At 34.3% G+C, this 12,184-nt stretch overlaps 1 protein-coding gene across 3 annotated transcripts in view; it reads right to left on the reverse strand.

Annotated features, from left to right (window-relative positions):
• The window catches only part of ROCK1 (Rho associated coiled-coil containing protein kinase 1), an 84,216-nt gene that overhangs the window by 23,404 nt on the left and 48,628 nt on the right, over positions 1-12,184 (reverse strand). For all 3 annotated transcript variants that reach the window (XM_085052662.1, XM_085052661.1, XM_085052663.1), the window contains 12 exons: positions 11,843-11,931; positions 10,224-10,272; positions 9,503-9,638; positions 9,012-9,103; positions 8,653-8,899; positions 6,898-7,004; positions 5,855-6,005; positions 4,799-4,959; positions 3,751-3,935; positions 2,972-3,041; positions 1,480-1,574; positions 76-241 (listed from right to left, as the gene is read on the reverse strand). In XM_085052662.1, coding sequence (XP_084908788.1) covers positions 76-241; positions 1,480-1,574; positions 2,972-3,041; positions 3,751-3,935; positions 4,799-4,959; positions 5,855-6,005; positions 6,898-7,004; positions 8,653-8,899; positions 9,012-9,103; positions 9,503-9,638; positions 10,224-10,272; positions 11,843-11,931 — 1,548 coding nt within the window. The remainder of the gene's footprint in view (positions 1-75; positions 242-1,479; positions 1,575-2,971; positions 3,042-3,750; positions 3,936-4,798; positions 4,960-5,854; positions 6,006-6,897; positions 7,005-8,652; positions 8,900-9,011; positions 9,104-9,502; positions 9,639-10,223; positions 10,273-11,842; positions 11,932-12,184) is intronic.

Below are 12,184 nucleotides of genomic sequence, written 5' to 3' on the forward strand. Positions count from 1 at the left end.
TTTATAAATTAAAACCATGAATTTCCGTTTCCCATTGGAAGAGATTTATACAGGTATTAATAACAGTTAATTTACCCTTCTAATGATGATGTCCTTATCAGTCAATTCTTGCCTGTGCCTTGATGCTGCTTTTTTGCTTTCCTGACTCAGTTCATACAACTGCTCCTCAGCAAGTGCCCGTGCCAGCCGCTCCGACTCAGCTTTGGTTTCAGCTAAATCCAACTGCGTAGCGAGTGTTTCTCTGTAAAAAGCACATTAAAATTTCCTTTTCCTATGCAAAACATTCCAAATTTTCAGGAAGACTGTCAAACCTAAATCATACCACTAAGCTAATGGTCATTATCTTAGCTTCTTAAGAAAAACAGGAGTTACAGAACTGCATTCTGTACATTTGTATCTTTTGAAGGTCCACACATATTCCCCTGCCTTTGAGGAACAGAAAATAAAATTCAATTTCATGTACAGAATGGTCCATCAAAAGATACTTAACTCACATTTGCCCATTATCACAATTCCCATACTTATATCCAAGTGAGAAACCCTTATGATGAACATAAGATTATAGAGAACAGTGAGGGAATAGAATACAACGAATCCATAAAAAGAAGTAAGAAAAAAATTAAGTAACCCCAAGAAGAATAAGGGAAGTCTTGCCTACCTCCTTCTCCCTCCCCATTTTTTTATAAGTTGGTTACCACTACTGAACAACTTTGCAGAGACACATGTATTTTTCTCCTACATCATATTTATTAGCACACTATCTTTTCTTTCTCCCTTTCTTAGCTCACCAAAATGTATTATGAACACTGTACATAACTTCTGCCCTTCAGACTGTTTTCCAATGCTGATGCTCAAGCAGAACAAGAGACACAGACTTAGTAGAAAGAAACTGTACTTCATGCATAAGGCTGCAGTCTCCTTCTTCAGAATATGAAATAAATTAAGAAATTGGAAAAACAAGCTTAATGAATTTTTCTTATTTGATATCTTAGAAAATAGTACATCACAAGGCACTATTAACAATATTATATATTGTTATAACTATTTTTGCTGTAATCAGAAGTATACTAAATTTCAAATTCAAAGACTTTTCATTACCTTTTTCTCAAATTATGTTATTGACTATAGAAATATATTAAGTAATTATCAGGGTAATAGAATCAAATTTTAAAAGTTGGTGAAATGATTAACACAAATTGGAATGTTTTTTTGAATTTTTGAATCTTACTAAATTCTCAGAGAAGTGATTATTCTTCTTCCATACATTACAATGTCCAAAGCAAATAGGAATTATCATATTTGGTTTTGTGAGTAGAGGTAACATCCTATGTATTTGCCATCTTACAAGATGTTATGGAACAGTTTTGAGACCTTTTTCTGAAGGAATTAAAACATCTTAAATCTGAATCAAAGTATTCATCAGTGAGACAATACTGCATGGAAAAACTTAGGTGTATGTTAGAAATATAATGGGCATACTTTTCATTTTGCAACTCCTGCATTTTTCTTTGCATTTCTTTATTCTTCTCATCAATTTCCTCTTTCAGTTCCTTAACCTGAGTTTTGTATAGTGTCTGTGAAAGAAAGCATAAAAAAAGAATCATTACTCAGATTTCATACTGAAATTCTTACTTTTTTTCAGACTAGTTAGTTTGAATTTGTCAAACCACAACACATGCCAATATTGTCGTTAATGAAATTTCCCCTTTCCTGCCTCTGAGATTCTTCTTTCCAGTTTCTTTTGGGTTGGGAATTTTCAGTTTTCTAGTCTGTTTTCCTACACAGCTGCACAAATACCCCTGCTGCAAAAGAGAAGGAAGGCACTGGGACACAACAGAGCAGGTATTATAGAGACAACAGGACGAAACTGCATCCTCTTGTAGCCTCAGTCTCAAAATGTCAGTCAAACAAGCCTAACACCATTCTGCACTTTCATCTGTTGCATTCTCTTTGTGTCCATGTACCTTTTCTCTTGGAATCTTAAGTTTTTTCTGTACAAACGTTCTCTTACTAAGTGATTCAGCTGAGGCCTGATTTAAGTGAATGACTTCTGTGAATCACTTCTGTTCTTAATTACTATATTGTTATTAACACCACCTGTAATTCTGAAAGTTAAATTTTGATCTTCTACAGTAAACTACTTTTGCTAAATATTCAGACTTAACTATGAATGTCTCATTTAAACCACAATTTAGTGAAAAAAAGAAAAAAACTGAGAAAAACAATGCTCTGCATCTTCTTATTAACATCATGTCATGGAAAAATGCACAAAAAGCTCCTGTAGCAGATAATGAAATGACAATCATAGGCAGTTTAGTAAACATAAAAATTTGTATTGCCTCTCCAAGGAAGAGCCAAATTTAAAGTATTTCCCCAAGTGAAATGAGTCTGTCTATAGTCACAAATGTATTTGAAGTTCAGATGTTACAGAGAATCTCATGTTACTGTTTCTTTTCCCAGAGATGAAACAGATGAAACCAAATTTAAAAAATACACATTTTGGCTACCTGGAGATCCAGTCAGGTTCTTTAGGGATTCAGGTACAGAGAATGTATCTTTTTAGAATAAGGAATACATGCAGAATGCTACTGAATCTATGGTTCTTAAATATATGTATGCTAGATCAATAGCATGGAGTATTTTCCAGTAAGTATGGAGATTTTGAACTCTCTACAAAGTTTGCAATTATGTCAGAAAAGTATCTCTTTTCCAACCTCAAGGAACAACTCTGATGAATAATTCAGGTAAGAGTTACTCCATGTAATATACACGTTTTGACAAGGCAACATTTTAGAGACACCATCTAGTGTTCTCTAATGTTTTGTTCCGATTTTGTATTTCAAACAATATTTTCTGAATTGCTGATTTATGCCAGGCTGTTCCTTACATTTAAAAAAAATTACTATCATCTATTCATGGTTAAATGATTTTATATCAAAATGTAGCACACACAATCCCTTACAAGTCTTACCGAAAAATACTGCTCAGCTTCAAGCTGATCCTGAAGCTCACGCATCTGACCTTCATTTCCTCTGTACTGTCTTTGAAGGAATAAAAAAGGAAACATTTAACAAGTCAGCTACTAACAAAAGACAAAAACAATTTCTAACCAGAACAGCATCCTACAACAATCTTCTGTTTGCACACACATTATTTCACAAAGAGCAACAGTTTGCTGTATCCTAAAATTCTAATTTAATACAGTTCTTGTTCTAAAGTAATGATCATTTCAGTATGTAATTTAAAAGCCAAGAAGAACTCTAAATGGAGAATAGTCAAGTCAGCTGAAGGAATATATGATAGAAGTCTAATTAATGAAAAATGTCTTCATTTTAAGTCAGTTTAAGAAACACTAGGAAAATTAATCAGGCAATTAAAGGGAAAACCTATTGACTCCTATATACTAAAAGTCCCATATGATTCAGTAAGTAGCATCAGAGTCAATCCATGCAGAAGTCACTCAAATAAAAAAGGCATATATATATATACATATATATATATATACCTGAACACAGAATGGTGAGTCAAGAACTGTTCTGCATCATAGCTCATAACAAAAATATTCCAACACTGAAGGCTACACAGAAATCATAACATGCAGCTACACAGAAATCATAACATGCAGCTAAAAATACTCTTTCAGTTTAGGAAAAAATGTCTATGCACCAGAGAACTTTATTCACTGGCAGGAACAGGCAAAACATGTAAAATTAAGCAATTTTTTCCATTTTGCTTCAGGTTTTTACTTACTTTGCAAGTTGAGCCAATTCAAATTCCAGTAATCTCTTTGCTTCCAACAACGTATTGATCTCCTGTTTCAGCTGCTTCTCAGAACCCTTCAAGTTATCAGCTTCAAAAGCTTGTGCCTTTAATTCATTCTGTGCCATTATTCGCTTATTTGTCTCTTGTTCTAGCTGAAGTGTCAGATTCCTCACCTAAATGAGAAATATTTCAATTTAGGAGCCTTAGCTAAATAACCAATTGCATGAGGCTGAAGAGGTTTCATATATGGATTATTTTATACTAAACACCACTGACCAGATGCTACACTTCATACCATGTGTCAAAATATTCCTAAATCTCTAAACACTTCAGTGCAATAATCTTACACAAGGCTGCTGCCCTTACAGAACCTGTGGCTGTGATGTTGCAGGATGATAAAGATTTCCCAGTTTTAGCTTATTTCAAAGTTCCTGATTTGTTTTAACTTATCTGAAAGACAACAATGGAAGAAATCCAAATTGTCTGCAAACCTCTCCTTGATGTCAGATCTTAAAAATCTCTCACCCTAGAAAAAAATGCAGCTTACCAACCACATAAAAATTGATTTACATGAGTTGTGACCCCTTAGAAAGGTGTTAAATACTTCATTCCCACTGTCCTGTAAAGAAAATGTACGGATCAAGCTATTATTCTTAATATCTAGTTTTCACACTCAATATTCTAATTGCATTTCCTTGAACAAAAGGAAAGAATGCAAACTAGACAACACAAACTTGGATCTGTAAATCATCCACATGAGACTGCACAGTCAAATTCACAAGCAAATTTTTTCTTTAAAGAGAAAACCCAAAAAAATGTGTTACATTGAACTGAGGTTCAAATACGTAAGGCATGCAAGAGTTACTAAACAAACAGAAATTACCTAAAGCTACTTAGGCCAACAACTATCCTCAGTTCTACTGAGAGGTGTACTATATGAGGAGCTCAGTGTAAGTGAATTTAATTTTCTATTTCTCAGTGCAATTCTAATTCCTTATTTATATAGAAAATTATTAGTGATGAACATTTTACTTACTTCATCTTCCAGTCTCTCCTTTTGCTGAAGAAGGTGTTCCAGTTTCTGCTGAGATTGCTTCAGGTCAAAGTCCAACATGGAACACTGTTTTTCAGCTTGAACTATTCGATTTTCTGCCTTTTCTCTTGCTGCCCGTTCCTCCCTTATCTTTTTTTCCATTTCTAAAAAAGGTTAAGGAAAGAAAAACAACAAAAATCAGAATGTAGCATCTGCAAGCATACATTTGTAAGAACAGTCTTAAATATCCTAATATTTTTCAGACACTTCTGTTCAGCTATTTAAGCTCTTCTGCTGTTTGATGGACTGATTACTAAGTAAAAGGATCCTGGCATTATTACAAGGAACACTAAAAACGAAATATAATTGCAATCTGCATTCAAAGCACTGGAATATTATCATGACAACTGAAAGATAAATAGTGAAAGAAATAAAACCCCACAGATTCTTGAAGTAATCATTATGAGTAAGGCAAAGTTTTATTTCTGTGAATGGATAGTAGAGCAAAACAAAAGAAATGCTACCATTTATGTTAACTCTAAAAACCACATTTAGGCACTGACGACCTTCACAGAGAAAACCTGACATATTCAATCACGAGATCAAGACACACCTTTGATTCATGGATATACATCTATAAAAGAAACTTCTCACTTCACTTCAGACAAGCCTAATACAACACTGGTATTTTTAATGCAGTTACACAAGAATGAATGCTCTAAGACATCTCTCTTGATAATGCATTCTTCCAATTCTGTTTAGTATTAGCCAGAATTTCAAGATTCAATAGCATTTTAGAAGCCAAGGAAGGCTTTGAATTAAAAATGCAGTAAGGTATGCAAACCATTAAGAAATAATAAAATTTTTATGAAATAGCATGTTAGAGAAAATAATTTAAAATGTGTAGTTTTCACGTTCTAAGATTTTGATATGTATTCTCTTTACACAAGGGATTAAACACTTGTGTAAGAGCACTACATTGAAAGACAATGCCTATTAATATATCAATCAAAACATGTTTTATTATGTATTTACCCGAAACTCGCAGGAAACACTTACCACACATTGCAGCTGATCTTGCCTCCTCTATTGACTGGTGTTTGTCAGTTAACCGCGCTTTAGTCACTTTGTGCTCATTGACTTCCTGTTCTAACCGGTCTTGTAAGGATTTCAGCTTGTAGTTCAAATCTATCTCTAAATTATTCTTTTCCTAAAGATAAGGAAAAAGTTACCACATTTCTGTAGTACCTGAGAGAATCACATTTTTATTTCCTTTTTTACTATTAACTTCTTGTTATCAAGAAATTATCAATATTATTTTCCACACTTAGTAAAGAACAGTAACAGACCAAAACTGTACTCAGTGCTCTGGAGAAAACTTCATTAACTTTTTTTCAGTAGTCTAAATTTGTAAGATAATGGAAACTTTTCAGTTTGAATAATCAGTAATCACCTGAATTGGAAACATACAACTAATGAACTGACATCCTAGAGCTCAGAAGAATCTGAATTATTGTTACCCTGGATGGAATTCTATTATTTCATTGCTAGGATTGCCAGGCATTAACAGTAATTCATCAAACAAGCACTGGAGATGTGCTTTGAGAGACAAGGACTTGTTTTTAAATAGATGCTTCATATGACAACAACTTAGAACAACTAAAGATGGAAGGATAGAAAAAAATTCAGCAAAGTTGATCAAAAGTATTGCCTGGCGCTGATCCAGTCAAATTGAAATCCAGTAAGAGCAGAAAAGAAATGTCAATTTTTAAGACGCTCATAGATTTTCAGAAGCAAGTCTTTGCAGTCATAGCTAGGCAGGCAGGAAAAGATTCCTTGCTATTGGCAGTAGGGCTGGATCTTGAATCAGTGACAGTGAATAGAAAACACATTTCTTATGCCCAATGCTACAAGTAAAAAACTACCTAAGGACTTGTGAGACCATCCTGATGAGACTGTAAATTAGCAGTACTCAGTTAATAATTTAAACACAAGACTAATTTAAAGCAATAACACTGGACTTGGAAACATCAATAAATAATACTTGAAAATGTAGTCAAAAGCTGAAAAAGAGCATCAGCCTCAACACCATTTCACCATACCTTTTCTGAATGATTAAGCATATCCTGTGCTTGTTTTCTTTCCACTTCTACTCTTTCAAGATTGTTTTTAATGTTTTTCACTTCTTCTTGTAAAGTTGTAATGCGAACTGCCACAAAAAATTAAATACCACTTAATATTAGTTACTGTACTTAAATCAATTTTCTTTGCAACTTTTATTGATTTCTGGGCCCACAAAATATTTCAAATACTTCAAATTTTTCAGCCATGCAAAGGCTATACATTGTAGAGGAATTGGACCTTTTTAGACACTCTTTATGCACATCATCAGTAACAATTCACAAAACTCAATCATGCAAAAATGGTTCCTGCCTTCCATCACTTCCAATATCTAATATTCAACATTTCTTTCATTAACCCAAGTTCTGCTATGCTATGGAACAAGCACCTTTCCTTTTGCTAACTTCACTAATGCATAGATAGGCACATTATACAGAAAGTCAGTCTCAAATGGATCTGTGGGTACTAACACAACATGTATTCACCTAAGTGTGACTCAAATCATAGGGAAGTCAGGCACTGGAACAGGCTCCCCATGGAAGTGGTGGAATCACCATCCCTGGAAGTGTTCAAAAGATGTGTCTACTTGGGGACATGGTTTAGTGGTGGATTTGGCAGTTCTGGGTTAATAGCTGGACTCAATGATCTTAGAGGTCTTTTTCAGCCTAAACCATTCTATGATTTCAAGTGCTATGACATAGAAAAAGGAACTATTCCTCAAACCCCACGGCATCTATCCCTGTGTGGCATTGGAAGTTTATTCTAAATACTAAGTAGAATCATTTGGTTTGGAAGGGAGCTCTGAAAACCATCTAGTCCAACCTTCCTGCCACATGCAGGGACATCTTTCACTAGCCCATGCTGCTCAAAGTCCCATCCAACCTAGCCTGAAACACTTCCAGGGACAAGGCAACAAGAGTTTCTCTGGGCAACCTGAGCCAGGGTCTCACCATCCTTATTGTAAAAAATTTCTTCCTACATCTAATGTAAATCTACTCTCTTTCAATGTAAAACCATTGCCCCTTGTCCTGTCACTAACAGGTCCTGGTAAAAGGTTTCTGTCTTAAAAGTTCCCTTTTGGTAAGGAGAGTCCTCATCAAAAGCCTGCATCTCATGGAAACTCAATACTGCAGACAGATGGTGCAAAATGGCAAGTTAGGAGTCAGGGTCCATTAGCACAGGCAGAGTCCTGAACTAAGGCATCTGAATAGTTTCTAGTATGAAGAATCAGTACAAATGATAGAAAATTTCAAGCATCCTGAAAAAAAGAGATTCCACATCTGCATCCCTTACTGTGCTCTTCACTTTGCTTATAAAGTAATGTAGAAACATCATAAAGAAAACAAATGCAACTGAACAAAAAAATAGCTTTCTCCACAAATGAAAGAGGAGAAAGTACTGGATACATGAACTTGGTTACTACACAAGGCACTAAGACAGTGTTGCATCTTCCCTAGCACTGTATCAGCTCTACATATTTTTGCACCACTGGACTCAGACTTTTAGTCAGGGTAGCCCCAAAGTCCCAATCAGTGATTGACACTCTTGATTTTGATATTCTCTGTCCCTCCCAAGAGCTGCCTCAACATGATCAGGAACCCAGATCCAATATTCAGAAATTGTTCAGTCACACCTTGTTTGCAGATTGGCTTTCCTTCCATTACCTAACTGTACTTCACTTAAAAAGTAGGGTTATCACAACTTTTTTGGGTAAAGTATAAATACAGAATAATTACCCTGTAGTTCTCCAATCATTTCAGATCCATGACTTCTGTCCCTTCGTTCTGACTCCAAAGCTGCTTGTAGTTGGTAATAATCTTTCTCCACCTGCAGCTTTGTGCTTTCCAGAACTCTGCATCTTTCCTGTAGTTCTCGATTCAGTGATTCTACCTGACTTAATGACTTGCTCATTTCTGTGTTACCCTTTCTCAGCCTTGCAGCTGTGTCAGATTCTGTCCTCAGCAAATCATTTGCTTCTTCTAGCTGTTAAAATAAACCAGACATGAGTCTTAAATATAATGATTATGGAACAGGTTCTGCTACATTTGAATGCTCAAAATCTAAGAAATAATGAAGAGAAGGAATACAAACATACTTGTTTTTGTAACTGTGTTATCTTCTCATTTGAAATTTGTGAATGCTGGCTGATTTTTTTCAAGTCTTCCATCTGATCTTTTAGTGTAGACACTAAAGAGAAATTGCATCATTAATACAGCAGATTAAAAAAAACCCTTGGGGTTTTGTTCTTGTTTTTTTACACAAATATGCTCAAAAGTACTTTTTGCATGACTAGGTCTTTTGTTGACTTTTTGCTTCTTATATATATTTTTAGGTCAAGTCTTGTGCTTGCAGACCTACAATGCACAGTGCAGAGAACAGAATTTGAAAAGAAGAACAAAAAAAAAGTGTTAAAATAAAAACAAGAACAAAAAGTTGTGTGCAAATAAACTCAAAAACTGTGTTCATTATTTGAAAAGATCCCTTTTCTTTAAAGTTCCATAGCATTTGAGATACTATGATACTAAATTATTCCCCAAAACACATCATATACCTCATCAGTGTCAATGTTCAGACAATACTGCATACCTTCATTTTCCACATTACGTCTTTTTTCATTCTCTTGTTCAAATTTTCTTTGGTACTCATTTATCTTATGCTGTAATACCATCTTTTCCTTCTCAATCTGAGACACTGTTGTTTCCAAGTTCTTTCTTTGATTTCCCTATAATTCAAAGAATTGGTATTTTATACTAACATTTTAAGGAATGTTCCCTAAACCAGTATCTCTGCAACTAATTAAACTAGGAAACTGATGCATTCTTTCCAATTAATGGATTTCTGGCTTCCTTGGTAAGGTTTTCAGAAAAGACCGCTTTTTTAACATCTACATGACAAATGTATAAAATTACTTGAAAAATTGTTGTTAGTATGATTGTATCTAAAGTAACTACTAAAATTATTATCAAGAGACAACAGAAGGACTCAACAGAAAATCATCTGTATTTTTGTAGTAATTGATTTTGATAAACTGCAGAAAAATTACAATGACCAAGAATAAGTAAAATATTTAGCAGAGGAAACAGAAATCAGCATGACTTACAGAAAGAAAAGTTTTTTAAAATGTGTACAAATAAAAATGTATTTCCCAATGTTGTGTACTGAAATATGATCGTTTGGTCTCAAACTTGAACACAGAGCAATTTTTTTAGTCTCAGAAGAAATATCTTAGAATCATGAAACTACTATTCCTGATTCCACTCTTTACCCAATTACCCAAGGAAGCTCCAGTGAGGAAAAAAAAAATTACCTCTTCATCCAGTTCTTTCATTATCTTGTCTAGCTTTATGTTTGAAGATCTAAAAATGAAACAAGATCATTTAATAGATACATTATACATACTGTTTTTCTAGTGAAATAATTTGTGACCATTAATAAAGTTAACATTTCTATTTTGACTAATGCTATTTTGTAATAAACATTTAAATCTGAAGAAGACAATCAATCATCAGAAATAATTTGTAAAATGTATCATTAACTATTTATCAACTTTGTTGTAGATTAAATATGCAAAACTTTAGGTGCCACATTTTATCCCTTAAGCTGCAAATATAAAAACAGTGTACACAACAGATTATTCTTAAGATTAGAATATCCAGGTAAGTTGTTAAAATTTCCTCTAGTTGTGACTTCCAAATATCTAGAATAGTTCATTACTTCCACAGTAGACAGCTCCGTACTACAGATAAAGGTACCTGAATAATATCATTTGAAAGTCTCTCTGTTGAAGCAATGTATTAGAACATTGGACTACAGTGAGAGTGAGGCTAAACACACAGTAAAGCCTCATTTAACTGGAAAAATATTGACACATCCACTGCATTTTTGTAGGTAGCTATCTCTCTTCAAAGAGGCAACAGAAAGGAGCCAGACAAGGCCCCCTGGCAGGTACAAAAAAAGGTGAAGTTACAGCAATATACCCTATCGACTAACTCTGCAGTGAATGGTATGACACCCCAGAAGACACAGCTGTGCTCTGACAACTTCAGTAGTAGTGCAGGAAGACAGCTACTGAATATCCTTCAAGAATGTACATGCTGCTTGTGGAGAGAAATCAGAACATGCCAACAGTGAGCTTGTGTTTAAGTAAGCAACAGTGTCACACAGCCTAAATTCCCACCAGACCACTTCAGTTAGCAGTACACCTAAGTAGCTCATACAGCTACACACTACGGTTCTAACTCACAGGCCTAAATTCTTCCTGTATCCTATACCTAGAGCTGCCTCCTGGCAGTATTTAGTCCTTCAGGAAAAGACTTCAAAGGAAAAGCTAACTGAAGGGGAATTTAGTTTGTGTGAATCTGAGTAAAAATGCCTGATTATCAGAAAAGAAGAAATTCAACTGTTTGTTCATAAGTGAAGCCGGAAGAAAATGCAAATTCTCACGCAGCTGCTTCTTCAACATGGTAAAAACAGGACTTTAGAAAACAAATAGTTGTTCTTATATGACAGTCATAGAAAAAAAATCTGGTTTTCCAACAAGTACCCTGTATTTAACTAATAAAATAGCTAATAAATTTTAATAATCCAATATATGCCATATATACGGAATTTTACATTTCCAAAAAAAGATCAGCACGAGTGTGCACCTCAGTCCATTAAAACATCTGAACACAGAGATATCAGGTAAACTCAAACACTTAAGTGTTCAAAAAGAACATGTGTTACATAGGTGTGAACGAAAAGAAAACATTTTCTTTATACTATACTCAAGAAAATTTTAGAATTACTTAAATCTGTACCTGGAACTCCCTTGGAGAACTACAATATCATTCCTAGTGTTGCCCTGGTAATCCCTAAAGCAGTAACACAGAACTGAAGTGTTAGATGTATTTAAATTATGTAAACAATTGAAGTTCAAAGTCTCACCTGCACTTTTGCTCCATTTCATCTTTCAACTGCATTTCATTATGTAGCTGTTCTTCTAAGTCATAGATCATCTTCTGCATATTTTCCAGCTTTAAGTATATATTTGTACATGAAAGAACATGCATTAAATTTAGAAACTTTAAAAAAGTATTTAATAATATTCAATTCTGCTTACATTGTATCAGTTTACTCTCCTCTACCAAAATAAAACATTTTGTCTCATTAAAATGTGATGAGTGCCACTTCCCCCTCCCCCCAAGAAATAATACATTTTTTTTCACTTGCATGCACATAAAACTTTAAAATTCACTAAATCAAATCCTCCTTGTTTTACATATCTTC

The sequence above is a fragment of the Lichenostomus cassidix genome, chromosome 2 (assembly GCF_008360975.1).
Source record: "Lichenostomus cassidix isolate B80296 chromosome 2, HeHo_3.0, whole genome shotgun sequence".
NCBI classification, from domain to species: domain Eukaryota; kingdom Metazoa; phylum Chordata; class Aves; order Passeriformes; family Meliphagidae; genus Lichenostomus; species Lichenostomus cassidix.